Source organism: Ranitomeya variabilis, chromosome 8, assembly GCF_051348905.1.
Source record: "Ranitomeya variabilis isolate aRanVar5 chromosome 8, aRanVar5.hap1, whole genome shotgun sequence".
NCBI classification, from domain to species: domain Eukaryota; kingdom Metazoa; phylum Chordata; class Amphibia; order Anura; family Dendrobatidae; genus Ranitomeya; species Ranitomeya variabilis.
Window position 1 is genome coordinate 63,156,107 of NC_135239.1, and position 26,060 is coordinate 63,182,166.

The following is a 26,060-nucleotide window of genomic DNA, read 5'->3' on the forward strand; positions in this document are numbered from 1 at the left end:
CCTGTAGTGTTTAGTAAACGTGTGTAAGCTAGTCCAAGTGGCCACCTTACACACTTGTTGTGCCGAAGCCTGGTGCCGAATGGCCCAGGAGGCCCCTACCGCCCGTGTAGAGTGTGTGCCGTAATACCGGCTGGAAGAGGAGAATTTTTAAGGCGGTACGCCTCTTGTATGGTGGATTTGATCCACCTGGCAAGAGTAGCTTTGGAAACTGGCATACCCTTGTGGCCACCTTCCGGAAGGAGGAAAAGGGAATCAGACCTCCGGAAGGACGCAGTCCTAGACACGTATATACGAAAAGCCCTGACAAGGTCAAGCGTATGCAGAGCCTTCTCCACTCTATGAACTGGACAAAGGGATGGTAGTGAAATTTCCTCATTGAGGTGGAAGTCGGACACAACCTTCGGGAGGAAGGATGGGACCGTACGAAGAACTACCTTGTCCTGGTGAAATGCCAGGAAAGGCCATCTGCAGGAGAGTGCTGTCAGTTCAGACACCCTGCGTAGCGAGGTGATTGCCACCAGGAAAACCACCTTCTGGGAAAGAAGGCGGAGCGGGACCTCCTTAAGAGGTTCGAAGGGTGGTTCCTGCAATGCTGTCAGGACCAGGTTGAGGTCCCACGTTTCTAGTGGTCGTCTGTAGGGGGGAACCAATCGGGAAACCCCCTGAAGGAAAGTCCTTACTTGCGGCTTGGTAGCAATGCGCTTTTGGAAAAGCACTGAGAGGGCTGACACCTGGCTCTTAAGCGAGCCCAATGACAGCCTGGCCTCCAGACCCGATTGGAGAAAACCAAGTACTTTGGGTATGGAATAAGGGAGTGGGATCTGGCCACGAGATTCGCACCAGGTAAAGAAAGCTTTCCAGGTACGGTAATAAATCTCGGCAGAGGCTGGTTTCCGTGCTCTGATCATGGTTCCAATGACATCTGCCGAGAGCCCTGCCTGGGTTAGAACCCAGGTCTCAAGGGCCACGCCGTCAAATTGAGAGCCCCTGAGTTCTGGTGGTAGAACGGCCCTTGTGATAGAAGATCGTGGCGGTCGGGGAGACGCCAAGGGGCGTCTGCTGTGAGTTGTACAATGTCGGCGTACCATGTGCGTCTGGGCCAGTCCGGTGCAATGAGGATGGTTGGAACTCCCTCTTGTTTGATCTTCCTCACCACTCTGGATATCAGGGGGAGAGGTGGAAAAATGTACAGAAGCTGGAACTGGGTCCAGTCCTGAACCAGAGCGTCTGCTCAGAGCGACCGCGGATCGTGTGTTCTGGCAATGAAGTTGGAGACCTTGGCATTGAAATGGGATGCCATTAGGTCCACATCCGGGGTCCCCCAGCGGAGACAGATCTGTTGAAAAATTTCGGGATGGAGAGATCACTCTCCCAAGTCTATTCCTTGTCGGCTGAGGAAGTCTGCTTCCCAGTTGTCCACACCCGGAATGTGGACCGCCGAAAGAACCGACCCTGTGTCCTCCGCCCAGCGGAGGATATGTGACACTTCCCGCATCGCCTGGGTACTGCGGGTCCCCCCTTGATGATTCACATATGCCACAGCCGTGGCATTGTCCGACTGTATCCTGATGTGAGAGGCTGCCAGTAAGTGATGGAAGGCCCTCAATGCCAGTAGGATGGCACGAATTTCCAGGATGTTGATGGGCATGGTCGCTTCCGCTGGGGACCACTTGCCCTGTGCCCTGTGGTGTAGGTGCACCGCACCCCAACCCGTCAGGCTCGCGTCGGTGGTCAGGACCTTCCATTGACCTGAGAGAAAGGATTTCCCCTTTGCTAGCGAGGTTGGCTTGAGCCACCAGTGCAGGGACCTCCTGGTTGACGACGTTAGCTGGAACTCCCTGTCGAGAGAAAAGGGATTCCTGTCCCAGGATTTGAGAATGGCTAGTTGGAGAGGTCTGAGGTGAAACTGGGCAAATGGGACAGCTTCTATTGCCGCTGTCATCTTGCCGAGGACTCTCATGGCAAACCGGAGAGATCGAGGGGGTTTGCGGAGGAGGGTGCGAACTGCTAGTCGGAGAGCCAGTGCCTTGTCCTTGGGAAGGAGCACTAGACCCCTGGAGGTGTTGAATAACATTCCCAGGAAGGTCAGGGACTGACTCGGGGTTGGTGATGACTTTTGTAGGTTGATTAACCAGCCCATGCGACTGAGAGTATCGGTTGTGATTGAGACGCTGAGCTCGCAGTCCTTGAAGGTGGGAGCCTTGATGAGTAGATCGTCCAGGTATGGAACGACTACTATGCCTCTGGAGTGCAGGACGTCCATGGTGGCTGCCATGACCTTGGTGAACACTCTGGGAGCCGTGGCGAGTCCAAAGGGGAGAGCCACGAATTGGTAGTGGTCCTGGCCTATTGCGAACCTGAGAAACCTCTGATGGGCAGGTGCAATGGGTATATGCAGGTATGCGTCTTGTATGTCTATGGAGGCGAGATATTCTCCCTTCTCCATGGACGCAATGATGGACCGAAGGGACTCCATGCGGAAATGACGGACCCGTACATATTTGTGGAGCTGTTTTAGGTCTAGTATGGGCCGTACGCTGCCTCCTTTCTTGGGAACTACGAACAGGTTGGAGTAGAACCCTCGGAAGCGGTCGGTCGTGGGTACCGGTACTATGACTCCTGATTGACAAAGCGAGGAGACCGCTTGGTGGTAGGCTCGAGCCTTGGCTGGCGGTTTTGGGGGGGACACAGAGGAAGAACCGGTCCGGTGGGTTGGAGGTGAAGTCTATTTTGTATCCGGAAGACACTAGTTCCGTGACCCACCTGTCTTCTGTAATAGGCAGCCAGACTTGATGAAAGAGCAAAAGTCGACCGCCTACTGGTGTGGTGTCTTCCGGAGTCCGTGAGTCATGAGGAGGAGAAAGACTGAGATTTTCCTCCTCTGGGCTTAGACTGGCCCGCTTTTGACTGCCAGGACTTGTCCGACCTTTGCGTCGATCGTGAGTTGTCCCTGCGTGGGGAACGGTTACGATTTTGTACTGGACGTGAGACGGACCAGCCGGAGGAATTCCGAAAGGATCGGAATCGAGTTTGGTTACGCTTCTTGTAAGTGCGTTTAGGTTTCAGTTGGGGAAGAGAAGTACTCTTACCCCCTGTGGCGTTGGATATCATAGTGTCCAACTGTTCACCGAAAAGTCTCCCACTGAGGTAGGGGAGGTGCGTGAGGGACTTTTGAGGCTGCGTCCGCTTTCCATTCCCGCAGCCAGAGGATACGCCGAATCGTGATGGCGTTTGATGCTATCCCCGCGACTCCCCTTGCTGAATCCAGAGCTGCATGGAGCATGTAATCTGCTACAACAGCAATTTGAACCGCTTGGTCCGACAGTTCAGGAGCGGATGCTTGGAAGGCTTGTAAATTGTTTGCCCAGGCCAGGATGGCCTTGGCAGCCCAAACTGAGGCGAACGCGGGAGCCAGGGATGCCCCTGCTGCCTCGAAAATTGAACGAGCCATGCGTTCTACCTGCCGGTCTGCTGCGTCCCTTAGGGTTGAGCTATCTGGCAGTGAAAGGAGGGTCTGTGCTGCTAGCCTGGAGACTGGGGGATCCACTTCAGGTGGATCTGTCCATTCCTTGGTGTCCTTCTGTGGGAAGGGGTAACTCGCCTCCAGATATTTGCGATTAGCGAATTTCTCAGGCTGTGAGAGCTGTTTTTTAAGGATCGCCTTAAACTCTGGGTGGTTAGAGAAAACCTTAGGCGGCTTCAGAGGTCCTTCAAAGGAAATCTGATGTTCTGGGGCCTCTGGTGGCGGATCAGAAATGTCCAGCACCCGATGGATGGACGATATTATGTCCTCAACTAGCGCTGTATTGCTAGGAGGGATTGGGATCAGGGACCCCTCCGTTTCTCTGAGTCAGAGTCGCAGATGCCTTCCGAATCCTGTGTATCACTGAGGCGTCCCCTGCTGTGTGAGCTGGGGAGGAGGCCTTCTCTGGTTGGGGATTGCGGAGATCTGCATTGTCTGTCCTTGGAATGGGACGGTCTAGATGACCTGGAGCAACGGTGTCTCTCCCTAGAGGGGGATGACCGTGTGCTATGGGATGACGCAGATGGACTTGATCTATGGATCCGCTTGCGTCGTGACCTAGACGTGGATGTGCCAGGGTCATCTTGTTCCTGAGTCAAGCTCTCCCTTTACTGGGTAACGGTCATAGCCAGGGCATGACCCTGCAGAGCCTGAAGCAATGTGGAAGTTAGGTTATCTATAGACTGCGTCATAGATTGCGATATCTGAGTAGCCCATTGCGGTGTGGCATTAGACACCGAGGCATTGGCAGGGGCTTCTTGAGGCTGTGACACAGTAGTTTGTATACAGTTCTGACAATGCGGGTACGTGCTACTACTGGGGAGAGCGGTCCCGCAGGCTGTGCAGAATGCATAATAGCAGTTCTGCCTGGTTCTCTTAGACCTTGAGCCCGGCATAGTGCACACAGAGTGCAGAAGTGCTGCCAGCAGATGGACCTTACAGGGGTAGAGAACCTACAGGGGAGCCTTATAGGTAATATGGATTCACAGCTGAGTAAAGATAACCCAGCTGTGATCTTACCCCACCAGTGTACCCCTAGGTCCAGCGCCGAAAATCCACAGTCCTGTGCCCCCCGGAGACTGGCTGCCTGGTCCTGGTCCTGCAGACCGGGAGATGCAGGGTTAATCTGCAGCCGAAAATGGCTGCAGAGACAGAGGAGAGAGGAGGAGAAGGGGGCGGAGAGCTGGAAAAAGGCGGCAAGGCTATAAAAAAACCCGCCATTTCTGTCTCGATCCGCCCCTTGTATGACACTGTAGAGTGTCATATTTGTCATCCGGGGGGCGGGCCGGGGGGCGGAGAGGAGGCTGCTGCTTCAGCTAGGCCGAAGCCGGGGCCTAAATTAGATGCCTGAGGCCCAGAAGGGCTCCAGGCCGGTGCGAAAGTCCGGGAGGGGGTCGGATCTGAACCGGACCCCTCCGGATTTGAAGGCAGGATGGCGGTGGGGCTATAAGCGGAAGGGGGAGCCCGGCTGGGGTCCCCCTGAGGCAGTATAGAGCTGGTGCTGCCGCAGAGACAGGGACGCTGGGAGCCCTGTGTCTGTATGTGCCATGCCTGCCTGCACTCCCCCCGGCCCCAACAGGAGCCCGCAGCTGGGCTGGGGTCCCTGGATGCAGGCGCAGTGTGCTGGCCCATTGCTGGGAGCTGTAGGATGCTGCCTGTACAGGCCCTACCTGAGGTGTCTCAACCTAATACCCCCAGAGGGGGATAGGGAGGGTGCTTTTGTCACACCTTCAGGGGCCTTTATCCTCGCCTCGACCTCAACCCAGAAACCAAAAGGAATTGGGGAAGGAGGGGGGTCTCGACTTCGAACCAACACCCGAGGGGTTGGGGAAGGAGCAGCATGGGGAATAGCCATCTCAACTTCAACTGGGCACCCCATAATAGGGGGCCGAGGAAGGACCCATGCCGGGGGTCTCACAGGAGACCCTCTTTTCTTCATCTGTAATCCCGTCGGAAAACGGGAAACGGAGTAAAAATCTTTAGGTGTGCCTCCTTTGCGACACCAAGCAAAAACTGGAGAAGGCTGATGCCGTCCAGGGGTGTATACTGCACAGGAGGAGCCACAGTTAATCTTTTTCAGATTATGCATAGTGTCGCCTCCTAGTGGACAGCAGCATAACACCCATGGTCCTGTGTCCCCCACTGAGGCGACAGAGTAACAAGCAATTAGCCTGTTATTTAAAATACTCTGTTCAAGAATGCAGCAATGTTTAATTCTACAGTGTACAGCTTGTTGCCAAGGTTACCAGCCACATCAACAGTGTATCAGCGGCTGCCAGTTTCCTAGGCTAGGAAGCGCTGCTCTGGAGACCCCCAGATCATTGGATACAGCGCACTTCAGTATTGGGGAAAGAGCAAAACAAAAAAAGCTTCAAGAGGAGGGTTTGCTTTTTTTTTTTTTTTTTTTTTTTATGTTTTTATTACATACCAATTATATGTGAAGGATACATTTTTTTAAATTAAAAAAAATGTATAAAAGGGGAGGTGTTCATGCAAACGTATAGGCACGTGCATGAACAGACTAGAGACACTAATCTGATTCTTCAGTCTTACTTCATTCCTTCAACTTCATCTAGGTGTATGTTTTTATTTTTCTTATCTAAAATGGATAACATTGCAAAGTGATTGTAAATGCAAGAAACTTGGTTGTTAATTATAGAGAGATTAATATTAATTTATCATATGTTCTGTTCAAAAAATAAAAAAGGGATTTTTTTTTTTTTTTTTTTTAACCAGGGCTGTGGAGTTGTGGAAATTGAGGAGGAGGTTTGGTTTACAGATTCCATAGCCATGCTTTTTTCAGGACGTTGCTAGGTTACCAGCCACCTCTGCAGTCAAACATGAACAACGCTTACAAGCCTGTTCCAATAGAGCTTGTAAGCGCTGCCTTAAAGCTGGCTCATATCGCTGGAATGCACTCTTCGCCCTCACAGTCAGCTTCAGGGCAAAAGTGCTCCTCCGATGCCGCGAGCATAGATAGCTTGCCTCCTTCTGTAAGGGACACAGCACAGTTCAGGCCAACAGCAGAATAATGCCGGTGGCCCCCCCAACAATCATTCAGGAGCATCCCGGCCCCTCCAGCATTCCAGGAGGCTGGGAAACGGTGCGTTCCTGAAGATAGGATAGAGAAGAACCCTTTAATGTAGTGTGCATTACCTATAATGAGTGACAAGGGCCACCCCGTTTCCTCCAGAGACATGTAATCCCTTCATTAGGCAGCTCCAGCGGCATCTGGTGCAGTTAAGTGGGATACACTATCCTAAGCTTGTTCTATGACTGTCTTATAATTCCAGGACTGCATGACTCCAGGAGAGGATGGTAATGTTCCCACGACGCTATACAGATTCTGTTTAAAAGGAATCTGTCACCTACTTTTTCGTATATATGCTGCAGCCACCGCCATTAGGGGCTTACCTACAACATTCTGTAGATAAGCCCCAGATGTAACCTTTCCAGGCCCAAGAAAGGTCCGAGAAACCCTGCGCACTGCAGTACTTTACTCTGCCCTCAACAGGGATGACAAAGTACGCCTGCACAGGAGCCGCGACAGGAGGGAAGAGGACGTCATTGCATGAACATGGGAGGCGCCGGACCTGGACTGCACCGGGACCGCCACTGGGTTGAGTATAATCTAACTTGTTTTTCTTATCTTTCAGGATACATCGGAAAATGCTGTAGATAAGCCCCTGATGGCAGTGGCCTCAGCTTATACCAAAAAGTAGGTGACACATTCCCTTTAACCTTTTGCTGTAAGGCTCATTACAGCGGTCTTTAGAAAGTTGCTAGTATAGTGTATAACATTACAAATGCCATCCCGGATCAGAATGTACAGAGACAGTCTCTGAACTTCCTGCTCTCTCCAGAAAAATAAAAAATAAAAAAAAAATAAAAAACCCTTGTGACCACTGCGGGCAAACATCCTGCGATTGCCTGCAGCAATCACAGTCTTGTCCATCCAGAACAATAAGTTAGCGATAGATGAGGAAATGAGGCAGTCGTGAAAAGAGCCTGGCAGGGTTGTGGTGAACATGCTTTTATTTCTTTAAAGAAAGCTTGGTGTGCTAAAATATATTATATATATATTTTTGGTGGATAAACGCTTTAAATATTCTGAGTAAATGCTTTTAAGAAGGGAAATGGGTCAGGAATTTGATTCCAGATTCTTCAATACCTGAGAACAGTGTGATGTGAGCCTAACTTCTCTTCGAAGTAATTGTCTAGAGAGAACATCTTCCTCAAATGGATCAAAATGAGAAGTGCAAAAAAAAAAAAAAGTCAGCGTAAAGTGAACAATAAGGAGTTTACTAATGACAGTGGTTAACATATGTTGTGTTGGACTCGGCTCGTTGTTCCAGCTGTGCAGCCTTCAGCCATTGCAGACACTCACCGTATGCGGTTCCTGGACCAAATTCACTCCCCGCATCAATCATATACTGGGACAGCTGCTCCTGATTATTCAAGCGGCTGGGTGCTTTTCGGTCAAGTTTCTCGTAGACAAACTCTTCTATCCTGGCATCTTAGAAAATTAAGAAGCAAGAACAGCCAGTAAGGAAAGGGTCACAATATGGACACCTAGAGACATTCTGGAAAAGACATTAATGAGCAATGAAAATCCTTAGACACATACAATTAAATGTGTTCTCTGGGCATATAATATTGATGACCTATCCCACACTACACATGGTGTTGTCTGCTCCGCTCAATGCTAACATCTGATTGTGGTTGGACCTGGTACCAGCGGATCCTTGAGGGTGCCAGACTCAGATCGGAGGATAGGTCATCTTCAGCCAGTTACTGGGTGGATGGACACATTTAAGAATGCAGTAGTGATCCAAAATCTGAAAATTAAGTGGATTACTTTTTGCCACAGCGCCAACAACTAGATGTGTCACCAAAAGGAGATCAGTGGGGTCCAAACACAAGGGCCACGGTCAATCCAGAGAATGACATCTGACCGGCATGCAAAGCCACATCTACTCTGGGAATATCCATCCTTCAGTGAGGGTCAGACCACTGGCATGGTCTATGACATGTAATGTCATCTATAAGCATCTTCTGTAGAGGGCAGGGGTCTCCTGATAAGACCAGTACAATGGGATGGCTGTGACTGGTGTTAGTTGTCCTGCAATACCAGACATGGCACCTGCAAACCGCACAGGACACAATTGGTAAAACAGAGCACACGGCACTTACCGCAGCCCATTCAATCAGCTGATTACCTAGGGTACATGGAGCCAATCCCCAACTAACTGGATATCCGTGACCCATTTTAAACAGGTTATCCCAGCTTGAAAATAAAAACCCAAAAACTGATTGCGCATTCTTAGGGTATGTGTCCACGTTCAGGAAACGCTGCGTTTTTGACGCAGAGTTGTTCCGCAGCGTCAAAAACGCAGCGTCCAGATGTTACAGCATAGTGGAGGGGATTTCATGAAATCCCGACTCCACTATGCGTTTGCCACGAAAACGCACGTGCGGTGCGTTTTTTAAAAACGCAGCATGTTGCTACTATGAGCAAAACACGCAGGTACACCACAGGTGACCTGCCAGTGACCTCAGGTGCAGTTTTGGTCAGGATTTTACCTGCATAAAATCCTGACCAAAGCCTGAAGCAAAACTGAACGTGGACAAATACCCTTAGGATAAGCATTAAGTCAGTGTAGGTCCAACTATCGACAGCCAACCTGATCAGCCGCTTGAAGAGGCTACAGCACTTTTGCAGTCACCACAGCCTCTTTAATATGTACATGGGTTACTGGAAGGTTTCTGTTGTTCATATATTTCAATATATTGCAGCGTTGTTCCAATTAAATGAGTGGCACAATGTTAAAACAACTGGAAAGTCCTCTGAAGAAAATACAGCACAGGCAATTCCATATCGCCTGCATCCAACGTAAGCATTGAAGAGGCTCTGAGATTTGCATCCACAGTTCAGAGGGCTAATCTCTTGCAGCCCCTTCATAAAGCTTGTTGGAAAGCAGGGTTGTGGAGTCGGTATAAAATGGACCGACTCCTAAAATATATAATAAATTGGGTACAGTAGTGCAATGCAGGATGTGTGGTAAATATTTCCATAATTTTGGAAAGTTATGAAGTGTCCTATAAATGTCTGTTCTGTTCCTGATCTTAGGATCTCGGCTTTTAGTTGAGATGAATCTGTGCTGCACTTTAGATCCATGCTCAGTAGTGTCCAATGCTGTGGAGTCGGAGTGGAGATGAATCTGTGCTGCACATTATGTACATGCTCAGTAGTGAACAGTGCTGTGGAGTCGGAGTGGAGATAAATCTGTGCTGCACTTTATGCACATGCTCAGTAGTGACCAATGCTGTGGGGCCGGAGTGGAGATAAATCTGTGCTGCACTTTATGCACATGCTCAGTAGTGACCAATGCTGTGGAGTCGGAGTTGAGATGAATCTGTGCTGCACATTATGTACATGCTCAGTAGTGAACAGTGCTGTGGAGTCGGAGTGGAGATAAATCTGTGCTGCACTTTATGCACATGCTCAGTAGTGACCAATGCTGTGGGGCCGGAGTCTGGGAAATTGAGGAGTCGGAGCTTTGACTTACAAACTTCACAGTGCTGTTGGAAAGTGTGCCAATAGGCCATTAAATCAGGGGAGATTTGATTATCCTAAGAAATGGCCATCAATTTTAAAAGTTTGGAAAACCACTTTAAAAGGATATGCCATTACATTACATCAGTCAGAGCTGCCCATAGTCAAACCGCTTTTTCAAGGAACCCATGTCTGTACATTATGGCATTCACAGCAATCTCTGTAAATATATTACAACATTTTGTATTTCAGTACAGTCAAAAGTCAGTTTATACAGGACATCACAGTATTACACCATCTATGAATTACCAATGCACTAACGTTTTCTTCTTAAGGTGGTGAGGACGCATCAGTGTTCCTAGTCACTATGTGGCATCTCAAGTTATATGACAAGTTCACTAAAGTTTTCCCACCAATGTTTGTGATGCCATGTACAATCCAAATTGTTTAGTAGTTTCCTTCATTCTTAACTTGTACTTTAAACTACATCAGAATTGATAACCATTTACTAACACATTACCCCCGCGATAGTAAACGCGCTTCCATGAACCAGCTGCCAGGAAGCCTCTCAAAAGAAGCCGTCAGCATGTCTGTACATTTCCTACATCAGGGATTGAAGATCTAGATCACGGAATTACTGTAAATGCAGCTTTCGTGTACACGTATCTATTATTTAATATATCTCAAGTGTTCAGGTCATGTTCACACTTTCAGGCTCCTTTCAGGATTTAAAGGGGTTTTCTGGTGAAAAGTTATCATGTAGCCACAGTATAGATGATCAGGTTCTTATATCCAATGGTTCATACCTGCACCGATCGTGAGAATGAGGCACAGAAGAACACGTGTGAACGCCGTTCCATTCATTCCTTATGGGGCTACTGAGCTCTGCTTTTTCCAGCAGCCCCATAGAGAATGAATGGAGCGATCGGCAGCCTGTTCACACCTGACATGGATTCCACACTGAAGTCAGATACAAGCTGACTTCAGGGGATAATACAAGTAGTGGTACAGTGGCAGAAAATGGGAGTTTTAGCTTTAGATTTCTGCTATGGATTTGACAATGAGAAAAAAAAAAATAAGTTTTTAATGGAAATATTAAAAAAAAAATACAACATTCCCCCACGGGGAATTTGCTAATAGTAAACTGAGCCTTACAGTGCATGGGGTGCTAGGAGTAACATACAACAATGCAGAGTTTTCCCTGACGGCACAGGACTGCTCCGCTCTCCCTTATACTAGCAGACATGGCTACAGAACTTCCCATCTATTGCTGAAAACACATGAGTGTGGAGACTGCTTCTCAATCGGAATAGTTGCAGTCTTTCCAAGATATTATATTAAAATCCCAGTAGAGCTGAGCTGGTCTAACAGAGGAAGGAAAAGGGGGATTTGGTCACAGGAAGACGGCCATTATCAGATAAACACATGGCCTGTTCCTAAAGTCCTTGTATATAAAGAAGTCTGAGGAGTTTAAAAAAAACACAAAGGCAAAAATGTCAGAGGAAATCACCAGCAAAAAGAGCCAAACAACAACTGTCCAGATACAAGAACTCCAAGAGTAGGGATTTCTAAGAAATTGTGTGGACGACATGTACAGTGAAGCCTGCGGTACACAGAAGGATGCACTGGAGATCAGCACACACAAGGTCACCAGAATGACGGCCCTGCCATCTCCACCAACTACAGCAGGACAACACATCTGCCCTAAAATATGGAAGACGTGAGCCATAGGCAAAAGAGGTGCAAAATGGAGCCGATCACTGATTAGCTGAGTTCCAATAATGGCTCAGGAAACTATGACTTGCATTAAAGGGACCCCCACCACTCAAGTTTAATGGCAGAACGCGAGGAAATGACGCTATGCAGGAAAAGATGCTCAACAACAAGGGACAGGAAAGTTGGAGGACTCCTAGGCATTAGAAGCAGAAAGGCTGAACCCAACAACCATCCACTATGTAGGAGAGCCCCAATGGTAAATCTGGAGAGACAGAAGGGTTAGGCATACTGACTCTCCACATGCCCAATTCCTTGTAGCCCCAGCAGCCATCAGTGGTCTCTGAATGTGGCCTTTTTCTCTTTCCATTCAAAATATATTGAACAATTGTACATCGTAGGTGGGAGAAAACAGGAGGAATAGATTTAGTCAGAGAGCATGTGGCCAATAACTATTGCATGTGCCTGGGACGCCTAAAGGGAGTCAGCAGGAGATTCATGGTGAGTGAACCATGGGCAGCATGAATCATAGGATTAGCCACCGTATATGCTTTACTATGAAACCGCCAGGGTCTCAAAAAACAAACAAACAAAAAAAAAAAAATATCATACTTTGTTAAGCTGGCGGAGGCCATTTGACTTTGTTGACTAGTCCGTAGCTTCTGCCTAAACCTTACACCACAACTAGGCAAAGTGTGGCCCGCAGGACTGAGACAGACGAAGGCCTGCACCACCATGTCAGGTGTACTGATTTGACCACCATCGGCATCCTCAGGATGTAAATAGCGGTGAATATAATGGTGGTGGACAGAGCCGCAACTCCCTCTTCCATCATTCAGTGTGTGCGACAGACAGCAGACATGATGGCGTCACTACATTATATCCTGTGGAGCGTCAGTGCACACAGAAAAGACCGGAGCACAGAGCTGGGGGGAGAAGGGAGCAAGGAAAGGTGTTTTTACATTTTTTATTTATGTGTAAATGTGTGTCTACATACAGTGAGGCCAAGTGGGGGCTCACACAGTATATTGGGGGGACTGATAATGTATATGGAGGGGGCTGTCGGCATACTTACTCTTTAAAGCTGGGAAAGTATGTAAGCTCCATGACTCCAACATAAAAACACTGTCTGCTTTGAAGAATGATATATATATATATATATATATATATATATATATATATATCTATCTATCTCTCTATCTCCTGTATGAAGTTTCTTAGGCAAAAAAAAAAAAGTTATTTCTCTTTTTCCCCCCTCAAGCAGCCGTGATGTGACAGCAGTATAAATAGCCATGTTTTGGGGTATATAGGTATTGAACCATTTGTAAAGTGGGTGATGTGGCACCAATGCTGCAAGTCTGCTATATCAGCCGCTCCATAGCTATATATCCCCAGACACTGCCATTTATTATACTAAGGTTACTCACTAGTGATGAGCGAATAGCATTGTTGCTCGGGCGATCTCTGAGCATTTTGTAGTGCTCAGACTGTATGATTTACGGCTGCTAGCCAGGCTGAATACATGTGAGGAATGCCTGTTAGGGAATTCCCACATGTATTCAGGCTGTCCAGCAGCCATAAATCATGCAGCTGATGAGATAATGAAATGTCCGAGTACTACCTAATAGCACAATGCTATTCGCTCATCACTGGTACTCACCAAGGCTGTCTGAAGAAAAAAAATATATTTGCATCAGAAATGTGATTTGCAGGAGGGCGGCTTGAAAAATCTCTATATTCTTTTCTGAACAGATGTAGCTCAGAGGCGTTCCACTGCAAGTGCACTAGTGATGGTGGAGATCTTACTTGGGTTTGGCTGTAATAATACTTCCGTTTGCTTCATTATTTTCTCGGTCCATTGTTTGGTAGATTCAGCTTTGCCGAGAAGGTTCTCGAGGTGAGCATCCAACTCAGTCTTCTCTGCCTGGCCGAGCTTCTCTTCTGTAAACTGTGGGAGAACAGAAGAAGGTGAGGATGAGTAAGTGTCTACAGAAATACCAGCCATAATAGCGGGTGATTCATGCAGTACAAGTCATCACTGGAGCGTCCCTTCCATCATAACAAGCAGTTACAGATAGTCTTTATTGTGCAGTAGGCAAATAATGCATTAAGGAACATATACAGTCACATGAGGTTATCAGGTTACCCCTGCCCAATCCTTCCATGCTACTACCCTGAAATCTTCTGTTGGGGGTGGGTGGGGGGAGAAGGCAGGCCCCTGTGTACAGATCTGGTAACTTTCCCTAGTGTTTACGGGGCGTAAAGCTTGCTTATAAAATTAACACTGTTGCTCCATACACGTAAAGCAAGATTTCAACTGCTCAGGTCTCTCTCACGCATATTTGGATCAGCTTGGGAAAGACCTGGACAGTCAAAGTAATATCCTACAAGCTTTTACATATAAGAGGTCACGTAACCACAGCCTGATGCGAATGAAGGGAAAACTCCTTCAAGCCATGAGCTCCCCAGAACAGCTTGTGATGATGAAAATTCATAGTTCGATACAAAACTAAAGTAAAGTGACAAGCAAAACACTTAACAGAATATTATCTAAACAGGTACCAATTATATGGGTCATTCCACATGCTATCTTATTGGTTGCTGGTGACCCAACTCCCACCCAATACCGAAAACCGGGCTTTGCAATGCCCCATCCAAAAACAGTGGAAGGAAGAGCAGAACACTGCAGGTATCGGAGGGCTGCACTCAGCCACCTTCAGCAGTCCCAGAGAAGTAAAAAGTCATCCCCAGGTACAGGGTACTATACCTTGCAGTCCTATAGACAAAGAAATTTAGCAAAGGTCTAGCGTGCGCACCTCTGCCCCATTAAGGACGGGTTGCAGAGCCCTGATCTCGAGATCGCTGGCAGTCCAATAGGTCAGACTGCCAGCAAGTTATTCCCTATGCAATGGATGGGGTATACCCATTAAAGTCAAGAAGAAGTGTAGAGTATTTTGAGCTTATGTGAATATTGGAGTGCAATCAACACCCAATTCAAAGTGGAAAGTCTGTGTGAAAAAAACTCAAGTAACAGCCACCAGCAACCCATAACTATGTCATCAGTAAATCCCATTTTAGGCATCGGGACTTTACATGGCTCTACATGTCATGCTGTAAATTGTCAGAGCAGATACTACAGCAGCATGCTGAGGCTTATGGCAACTGTTTACACCCTTCCATCAGGAGTAGGGGAACATGAGCAGCACATTCCAGTCATTCTTTACAAGGCTTTACAAGCGTCAAGAAGGGCAAAACGATCTGCAGTCTCAAGAAGGGCAAAGAAAACGGGCTGTAGAAGAAGAGGAAAGCACATGAGCTAATGAAGACAGCAGCCCCCGGAATACCCAGAGAGCTCACATCACCTATTATCACTGCCAGAGAAAAATCTAACCCTGGGTCAGGCTGCAAACCACATGTCAGGGAGCCTGAAAATGAATTAAGGAATAAAGACCCTAGACTTCAGACTTAATGCAATAATCTAAACGGTAACCACATACATATGTAAAATATTCCCCAACCACCACCAGTCTTGCATTGATGACCTATTCCCCACTAGGGGTCATTTGTGAACCACATGTAGAGTTGAGTGAATTTGGTTGCCGAATCTGAATTTACCATATTCGTGCCGAATGTATGTTTGATGATCGGTTCCGATCATATTCGGTAATTTCTACTCCCATTGACTAATGACGTTCGGCTGTGTTCAACATATTGGAAAAACAATATTCGCTGCCGATCATATTCAGAACCGAATCCGAACAAATGCACAACTCTAGTACAGAGTCGAGAGTGCGCCTCTCCATTTACTGGTAGTTGCCATATTGAAGAGCATAGGAACGGATCTGCAGAACCCAGGAACAGCCACACTGCATCATACGGATGACACCGGGACAGGAATATTTCGACATGGACCACGTCTCCATCATTACAGCTCTTCATGCCACGATTTAAAAAGAAACAAGCGAGATGCAACTGAAGTGTAGCCTTTCGTGTTTAATAGCAGGGGTTGAACAAAAATACCTTGTGAAACATTTAGGAATTGCAACCAGTTTTTCTACAAAGCCTACTCATTTTTCAAGGTCACAAAAGTAATTGGACAAATTTTACCATAATGTAATTTTAAATACTTTGTAGAGAATCCTTTGCAGGGAATGACTTCCTTAAGTCTGGATGCCATGGGCGTCACAAAACGCTGGATGTGATGCTTTGCTGCCTTTATTGCTGCCGAATTCAGTTGTTGCTTGTTTGTGGGTCTTTCTGCCTTAAGTTTTTCTTCATCATGGAAAGGTTCTGCAATCATCCACAACTTATCTTCCAAGAACGTCTAGCATTTTTCAGATCCCAAGCTCAGTGTGCTCTTTTATTGCAGAAAGTACCAAGCCGTTGATTTGGCCACTCCTAACATTTCTGCAATGATTGGATTTTTTCCTCAGCGCAATGATGGTCAGTTTCTCTTCCAGAGAGCGCCTTTGACTGCATGTTGTAGGTTCACAGCAACAGCTTCCAAATGCAAATGCCACACCGGGACCTTATTCCAAAAGGTTCTCTTTAACCCCTTAGTGACTGCTGATAAGCATTAAAACAGCAGTTAAGGGTAGTTATGCCCTCATTGCTGTTCAAAACAGCGATGGAGAATAAGGGAACAGCACTGCCCAGTGGAGGCTATTCCTGTAGGTGTCAGCTGTACACACTTTTTAGGGTCCATTTCTCCTGTTACCCTTGTGAAAAATAAAGTTGGAGCTAAAGTAAAATTTCTGTGAATAAAAGTAATTTTTTTTTCTTCCACATTGCTTTACTTCCTGTGAAGCACCAGAAGGGTTAATAAACTTCTTGAATGTTGCTTTGAGGACTGAGGGGTGCACTTTTTTTTTTTTTTTTTTTTTTTTTAAGAATGGTGTCACTTTGGGGTATTTTCTGCCATATAGACCCCTCAATGTCACTCAAATGCGATGTGGCCTCTTAGGGTATATTTCCACGCTCAGGAAACTCTGCGTGTTTGTCGCTGCATAGAGCCGCAGTGTCAAACACGCAGCGTCCAGATGTTACAGCATAGTGGAGGGGATTTCATGAAATCCTGTCTCCACTATGCATTAAAAGGCGCATGCGGCAGACCCGCAGAAACGAACATGCGGCGTGTCTTAAGAACGCATGTCCTTACAATGCTGAACCACCACAAGGACAACGCAGGTGACCTGCCAGTGACCTCAAGTGCAGATTTGGTCAGGATTTTACCTGCGTAAAATCCTGACCAAATCCTGATGGAATCCTGAACGTGGACACATACCCTCAAAATTGGTTTTGTAAATTGTGTTGGAAAAACTAGAAATTGCTGATCAAATTTTAACCCTTCTAACATCTGAACAAAGCAAAAAAAAAAAAAAAAAAATCAAACATTTAAAAAATGATGCAGATTTTAAGTAGAAATGTGGAAAATTTATTTATTAGCTATTTTGTGTAACATCTCTCTGATTTAAGGGTATTAGAATTAAAAGTCTGCAAATTGTGAAAATTTCACAGATTTGCCAAATTTCTGATATTTTCATAAATACGGTAAATGCAAGTCAGATCAAACAAACATTACCATTATTATGAAGTACAATATGTTAAAAAAAAAAATTCACAAGAACACTGGGATTGGTTGAAGTGTTCCAGAGTTATTGCCACAAAGTGACACGGTCAGTTTTCAAAGATTTGGCCCAGTCATCATGGTCAGAATTGGCTGGGTCACTAAGGGGTTGAATTGGTTTAGGTAAACAGCTAAAATGCCAAAACTTGTGCCATTGTCCAAATATTTCTGGACCCAACTATGTCTGCTATGTACTTTACCTGCACAAACTTTTCTGCGCTTCGTGGATTTACTCTTCGATCTTTGCCAGATCTGTTTTCAGTAAAGTTGAAGCTTCATATTAAGAAACAGATCTGAAGTTTATTTCAAGAAGAGAAAACAGACACAAGACCCATAATATCTGACATTATGTATGAAATCCGACATTATGAATAGCTGTTCTTGTTCTCATCCATTTCCCATTGGGAGCACATGACACGATCATACGACACACAAAACATGTACATCGGAGAGCTCATCCCCACAATCCTAGGTTTATTAGCTGCACATGTCATTATTACATCCTAGTGCTACAAACACTACACAATGGAACAAGAAGAATGACACTCCAAGGAGCTACTAAAAGATAGCTGCTGACAGTCAATATTATAAGACTCAGGACCCACTGTTCAGCAAGATCCATTGTACCAAATATTACCCTGAACCTAAAGGGGTCAGCGGAGAAATCCCTGAGCTGGACACAATTAGTAAACAGTAGATCTGCTGTCAGGACCACCATCTCATGGCATCGGCTCTACAATTCGATGTCTGCCTGCAGGCACCATGTTACAAGGATTATTTTGCTTGATTTCTGCTTTCACTTTTACTTTGCCTGGACAAATCCCTTTAACCCACTGATCTCACCTCCATCCAAAACAACAACGCTGTATGTTTTTTTCCTCTACAATAAGTCCCTGACATTCCTCTTGTTCTTGAGTGTCACCAAGTCTGCTCGATTTTCTTTTACAAGATTATGCATAGCAGTTCCTAGGCGACACCATCGCTGCTTTGGTTTCAGTGCAATTTTCTGATTAAATAACATCTTACGAAGGAAAAAAAAAAAAGCGAGCAGGCACAGATAGTACTGTGTCTCTCCCTGCAAATGATTAAGGCACAGATAGTGCTGCCTACTACCTCTCTTTGTAAATGACAGACAAATAGTATGGCCTATGAGCTCTTCTTGTAGATGGTGTAATCACAAGTAGTACTACACCCTGGTCAAGAGCAGCAGCGAACATCATGACTGAATTACAAGTCATTGCCATCCATCTTTCCAATTATACATCAATGTATCGATAACTCACTGAAACCACAATACTCAGGTGAAAAGAGCAGGAATCGCCAACCCTCCAACACCACAATAATGTATGCAATGTGACTTTTCCACTGCAGTTCGGTCATACAGTTCAAAATCATAGATCTACAGCCTCGCTCAAGGTTCGCTTCTCAGCAGTGTCTAGATGAGGCCTTGTATAATCACATCCAAATTATTGTATTGTAATATGCAGCCGATCTATCCGGAAAACTGAAAGGCATAAAAATCCACTGCGTATATTCCACATGTCTGAAAATATAATAAATGCACAGTTTAAGGCCACGTTTATAAGTTCAGCATCTTACTCCAAAACCAGGAGTGGGTGATAAATACAGAAGTGGTGCATATGTTTCTATTATACTTTTCCGCCGATTGTTCCACTCCTGATTATGGCTTACAAATACTGATGTAATATACTGACCAAATACTGAACGTGGCCTTACAGGGATATTCACATCCAAGGATGTGTAATCAGTGAAGGAGGAATAAGTGAGGAGAGACATAACATATCACTTTATATACCCAACCTATGCATATCCCACCCATGGACGTAGAGGAATGGAGCACTATTCTTTTACAGCATACACTGGGAGTGTTTGACACAACGTGCACTTCACAATAGTGTCAGACTGCCATTTGTTGGTCACCACTACAAAGGTCACACGCCCCACATAGCCAGAAATCAAGTATGTAGACCACCGGAAAGCATTGGAAAAGGTGCAGAGGGGGGGGGGGGGGGGGAGATCAGTAGGAAGAGTAGACTTATTTCAGATTTGGACAAACTTTTTAAAGTGGGATTTCTGGTACTTGAATATTCCTGACCTATTTATCTTTCGGGTCAGTTCTGATCTGACTCCCACGAAGCCCTGGAGAAGGCTGCAGTACCATTCAAGGCCACAATATAATGCTCAGTCATGTGCCAAGACTGATGTGCCATTAGCCCTTCAATCAAATGATTAGTGATGCCAGTTGTCGGACCCCCACCATCTGATATTACCTATACGAAGATCACAAACCATCACTTATGTTATAGTCCTAGGGATGCTCTGACAAGTCTCCTTGGCAGCGTAATTCTATAATTAGACCAGCAACACCTGATTAGAGTGGCTGCCATGTGGTAGGGTTATGACCACATGGCAAAAATATATCTTTGTACCATGTTAGCCAATAGATAGAAAAAGATTAACACTTGAGAGTCCTTAGTGGTTGATATCTTTTAAGGTTTTAATGGCTAACTGAAAAGATAGCAACAAATAACAGCTTTCCAGACTACTCCGGTCTCTTCATCAGGCATAGAGTAAACAAATGTGAAGAGTCTCATATTTATACACAACAGGACATAGAATACTGCAGGAAATAAGAAGTGACGCGAAGCAAAACTATCAATATTGGAAGGGGAGAAAGGACAAAAACTTAGAACAAGGATGAATTCTCACTGTCACACAAAAAAAAAAAAAAAAAAAAAAAAAAAGGGAGGGGGGGGGGGGGGGGGTAATCTACCTGTGGCCAAATGTATTTTGAAGCCCAGATTACAGCATCATAGAAATGAACTTGCTAGTATTGAAAGGTAACCTCACATCAGAGAGAAGAATCTGTATTTTATATTAATTATAATACATTTTTATTTATATAGCGCCAACGTATTCCGCAGTACTTTACATTATAGAGGGGATTTGTACAGACGATAGACGTTACAGCATAACAATGAACACAGATCAAAAACAGATACCAAGAGGAGTGAGGGCCCTGCTCGCAAGCTTACAATCTACGAGTTAATGGATGTCCTCAGACCTTTTGAGGGAATCACAATCCTGGACCAGACCTCAGGCAAACGTTCATCACTCTCCTTATCTATGATCTGCACCAATATTTATTGCCACATTGACCTACATTGATCGTTCTGCTTAACATTTCTTTCTTCAAGTCTCATGTGGCTCTTCAGATTTTGTCTTACACTAAGCCGGATGACGAGACCAAGGAAGTCTCAAAAGATGCTGTTACCATCTTTTCAGTTAGCCATTAGAAGACATCAACCACTGAGGACATCATTATATTCCGTCTGAATACCTAGAGTCAACTCAAAAGGACGGGGTCATCTGGAAGAAGAAGTGAAGACAAACCGAACACTTAGTTTTCTTAAAACTTGGGTGATGTCACCAGCGTTAACTTCTGGTACACGTGACCATGGTTACTGGGGGAAACATCTTATCATACATTGCTACACAATGGGGGTGCAGGCAGTACTGGGTTTGGGACCCCATGGGGACCAGACAGGTGCCACAGCTTGGACGGTTCACTCAGCCCTCGTTTCAAGTTGCAACATCCACATAGGGTGGATGTGCGCATAGTATGCATGAAGGCGGCCTGGGAGTGGAGCTTGTTCCACACTCTGGATTGCAGCTGTGTTATACGCTCTGACTAATGCAGCTTAACCTCTTAAATGCCACTGTTTGGCTCTTCGATGATGTTGTCAAGCCTGGGAGAAAGTGAGGCCGTACCTTCTAACCTCCACACACCACCCTTCACACCATAACTGAGGCGTGCTGATGACAATTTGACGGCAGGTGGAGAGGTCTACAGTAGGCCAGTGTCCGCCATGCTTGTATACGGGTTTCTATGCTGGGATCATTGGAGTTGTTCATTTTACATTGGTGCAATATACAAGTGATGGCAGGTTCAGGCTCACTAAAGGGAATATACACACAACGTAACATCGCCCTGCTTTACCAAGACGTAAATAAAACGAATACTAAAGACGTGCACAGGAAGAGATCAATGTCCAGTAAAAGCGTCAGCGCTAATAAAATATCGTTATATTTATCCCATACTGAGGCGGAAATTGCAAATCTGACAGAATCTGTGTCACCTCTCCAAAAACAACAGAATACAAAGATCAGAGAGTTGTGTGGACCCCGTAAAGGTGACGATAAGAAGCAGCCCCCATACAACGCTGCAGAACGAAGAATAAAGATGGTGAAGGTCTAGAAAGGCGAGGAAGAAAAATCAAAAGAAGGGCCCAAATAACCCTGGGGGCAGGGTCCTACCACCCACGGTGCAGGGCAGCAGAGATACAGCCGTGCCCAGAGTGACAGGAGAAAGGGGCCCAAATAATCCTGAGGGCAGGGTCCTACCACCCACGGTGCAGCAGAGATACAGCCGTGCCCAGAGTGACAGAAGGAAAGAGGGGCCCCAATAACCGAGGGAAGGTTCCTACCACCCACGGTGCAGGGCAGCAGAGACACAGCCGTGCCCAGAGTGACAGAAGAAAGGGGCCCCAATAACCCTGAGGGCAGGGTCCTACCACCCACGGTGCAGGGGCAGCAGAGATACAGCCGTGCCCAGAGTGACAGAAGGCAAGAGGGGCCCCAATAACCGAGGGAAGGTTCCTACCACCCACGGTGCAGGGCAGCAGAGACACAGCCGTGCCCAGAGTGACAGAAGAAAGGGGCCCAAATAACCCTGAGGGCAGGGTCCTACCACCCACGGTGCAGGGCAGCAGAGATACAGCCGTGCCCAGAGTGACAGAAGGAGAGAGGGGCCCAAATAACCCTGAGGGCAGGGTCCTACCACCCACGGTGCAGGGCAGCAGAGATACAGCCGTGCCCAGAGTGACAGAAGGAGAGAGGGGCCCAAATAATCCTGAGGGCAGGGTCCTACCACCCTTGGTGCAGGGCAGCAGAGATACAGCCGTGCCCAGAGTGACAGAAGGCAAGAGGGGCCCCAATAACCCTGAGGGCAGGGTCCTACCACCCACGGTGCAGGGCAGCAGAGATACAGCCGTGCCCAGAGTGACATCAGTGGGCCCCCCCATAATGTGACCTGTGGGCTCCCACGGTCCTGTATGCCCATCCTGCCGGCCGTGCAGGTGACACCCAACTGCCAGGCAGGTATCACCATGTAACCCCCCACCTCCTGCTCAGCCACACAGCGCTCACTGCCCCGGGCCTCCCCCATGCCCGGCTCCCGTACCTGCACCGCCCGGCTCAGGAAGGTGCCGGCATCGGCCGCTAGCTTCTTCACGTTGAAGTCCATGTTGAAGTTGGCACCGGGGACTGATGTTTCAGGCTGAACAGATAAGGGAGGAGGCTCCGCCCGCAGCTCGGGGCTGTCACACTCTGGGCGGCTCCAGCAGCCACACACAGCACGTGACCGGAAGTGAACGCGGTGCGTCATACCATAGAGATGCCGGACGTACGGCGTGCCGTGTGTGAGGGCGCAGGCGCGGCCCCCCGCCGCTTTTATGTTGGGAGTTACCCGGATGCTGTTGGTCCGAGGTGCTGAGCGGTTCCGTCCCAGGTTCTCCCTGACGTTCCTGCCTTTATCCTGTGCCGTCATGTGTGTATCCGACCTGCAGAACGGACTTTAATTACAAATGTCTTCTTTGCTACTGGGTTCCACCATGCCTCATACTGTGCCAGTGTGAAAAATACAGTAATGTTGCCCTCTAGTGGATAAAACTCTACATGACAGTGTATATATATATATATATATATATATATATATATATATATATATATTAATATAATCTTCGAACATGTGATAAAATTGCAAACCGTGACATTTGGTAATGTTTTGTCGTTGATTATGTGTTATGTGTATGTAAATTAACTTTGTTTTGCATAATTGTAATAACATTGATGAGAACCTGATACCAATGGCAGACCTCTCAGATTTTCAGAGGCCAAATAGTTGGTGCTCGTATGGCAGGCGCTAGTGTAACAGAAAGTGCCCGAATGCTTGGCGTGTCAAGAGGTACTGTCTCCAAAGTAATGACTGCGTTTGAAAGAGAAGGAAAAACGTCCGCAGCAATTTATTGTCTGTACATGTCCCCGCTTAATTGTAAAGTGCTGCGGAATATGTTGGCGCTATATACATCATTATTATTATCAGTAATGTATGGGGTGGCATTTCTTTGGAGGGCCGCACAGCCCTCCATGTGCTCGCCAGAGGTTGCCTGACTGCCATTAGGTACCGAGATGAGAACCTCAGACCACTTGTGAGACCATATGCTGGTGCGGTTGGCCCTGGGTTCCTCCTAATGCAGGACAATGCCAGACCTCATGTGGCTGGAGTGTGTCAGCAGTTCCTGCAAGATGAAGGCATTTAAGCTATGGACTGGCCCGCCCATTCCCCAGACCTGAATCCGATTGAGCGCATCTGGGACATCATGTCTTTCTCCATCCACCAACCTCCCGTTGCACCACAGACTGTCCGGGAGTTGGCGGATGCTTTAGTCCAGGTCTGGGAGGACATCCCTCAGGAGACCATCTGCCGCCTCTTCAGGAGCATGCCCAGTCATTGTAGGGAGGTCATACAGGCACATGGAGGCCACACATGCTACTGAGCATCATTTCCTTGTCTTGAGGCTTTTCCACTGAAGTTGGATGAGCCTGTAACTTCATTTTCCACTTTGATTTTGAGCATCATTCCAACTTCAGACCTCTGTGGGATATTAGTTATGATTTACGTTGATCATTTTTAGGTTTTATTCTCAACACATTCCACTATGTAATGAATAAAGATTTACAACTGGAACATTTCATTCAATGATATCTAGGATGTGAGATTTTAGTGTTCCCTTTATTTTTTTGAGCAGTATATATATATATATATATATATATATATATATATATATATTGAACGGACTGATTTCAGAGTCTCCCAAAGTGATTTGAGGAGACAGTTTAGGAAACTAAGCCAAGGTAATGCAGCAGGCCAGACGGTCTCAGTCCATGTGTCCTTACAGTGTGTGCACCAGCTGTGTGCTGCCTGTCAGTACCTGTTTAACTGGAGCCTACAATCACAGAGGGTACCAGTGTTATGGAAGACTTCCTGCCTGGTTCCGGTTCTGAAGACTACTTTCCCAGCATCCCTAAACGACTATCGTCCTGTGGCCTTATTCTATGAAGCCCTTTTAATGCTTAGTTCTTGCTTACTTGAGTCCGGGGGTGAGGGCTTTTGTTGACCCCCTACAGTTTTCTTACCAGCATAGATTGGGGATGGACGATGCCGTTATGTCTGTGTTAGGCTAGTTTCACACTAGCGTTTTGCTGAGCTGCGGAGGGCTGCGGACTTCCTCTGTGAAGCCCCGCCCACGGCCCCTCAGCTCCGCCCACATCCGCATGCGGCCTGGTACCTATCTTTAGCATTAGGTACGCAGGTGGTGCAGATGTATGCGGATCCCTCTGCATGCGTCGTTTTGACGATGCGACGACCTGCGTAAAACGAAGTTGATGGGAATTTCTTTTTTTCTCTGCAGCATCAAAACGCCGCATGCGAAGGCATCCGCATACATCCGCACCACCTGCATACCTAATGTTAAAGATAGGTACGCAGCTCGCATGTGGAAGTGGGCGGCGGAGGTGCGGCCGTGGTCGGGGCTTCACAGAGGAAGTCCGCAGCCCTCCGCAGCTCAGTAAAACGCTAGTGTGAAAGTAGCCTGACATACAGTACATTCATTTTTGGACAATGATGGAACCACTGTACGCGCAATGTTGTTTGAGTGCGTTCAATACCTTACAGCCAATATAATTACTCAAAAAGATGACTGATATGAAGGTGGAGGAGGCGATGAGAAGTTGGATAATGGACTACCTGTCAGACAGCCCACAGATTGTACAGATGCGAGCAGTCGTGTCTGGTGGATTGTTGAGCAGTGTAGGTGACCTGGGAACGCTGCTGTCGCCCTTTCTTTTCTCATTTTACACAGCAGATTTTCACTATATATCTGATTTTTGCCACCTCCAATTGCATGACACCATGGTAGTCGGGTGCGTTAGGGCGGCCGGGGTAATGAGGAATATAGGAGGGTGGTGTCGGATTTTGTGGATCGGTGTCAGTCTAACTATATACAATTAACCATAAAGAAACCTATTGAGCTGGTGGTGAACTATAGCAGAAGAAATATTGAAGGTCTACCTGTCACTATTGCTGGTCCGGAAGTGGAGCAGGTTGAAAGTTACAAATATTTGGGAGCTCAACCAGTTGTAGTGGCAAGTCAATGCAGGATTCACTAAACCACCTCAGACAGATGTCTGTCCAGCCTCTATTTGAAGACTTCCATTGAAGGAGAACTCACCACCTCTTGTGGCAGCCTGTTGCACTCATTGATCACCTTCACTGTCAAATTTTGGTTTTAATATCTAATCTGTATCTTCTCCTTTTCAGTTTCATTCCATTGCTTCTCGCGTTTCCATGTGCAAATGAGAACAATCCCTCTAGATCTCAAATGAAATGATCCCTCTACACTGTAACATCACTTCAGTTATTTGTAGACAGCTATTAAAGTGAACCTGTCCACAGGATTTTGCTAAGTGAACTACAGACATTGTTAGGTTGGCGCTGTTAC

General features: G+C 46.7%; 1 protein-coding gene across 3 annotated transcripts in view; it reads right to left on the reverse strand.

Annotated features, from left to right (window-relative positions):
• Positions 1 to 23,062, reverse strand: part of SH3GLB1 (SH3 domain containing GRB2 like, endophilin B1) — a 49,806-nt gene extending 26,744 nt beyond the window's left edge. For all 3 annotated transcript variants that reach the window (XM_077276162.1, XM_077276161.1, XM_077276160.1), the window contains exons 1-3: positions 22,682 to 23,062; positions 13,599 to 13,740; positions 7,911 to 8,039 (exon numbers count right to left, since the gene is read on the reverse strand). In XM_077276162.1, coding sequence (XP_077132277.1) covers positions 7,911 to 8,039; positions 13,599 to 13,740; positions 22,682 to 23,047 — 637 coding nt within the window. In that variant the 5' untranslated portion in view covers positions 23,048 to 23,062. The remainder of the gene's footprint in view (positions 1 to 7,910; positions 8,040 to 13,598; positions 13,741 to 22,681) is intronic.
• Positions 23,063 to 26,060: the final 2,998 nt, after the last annotated feature.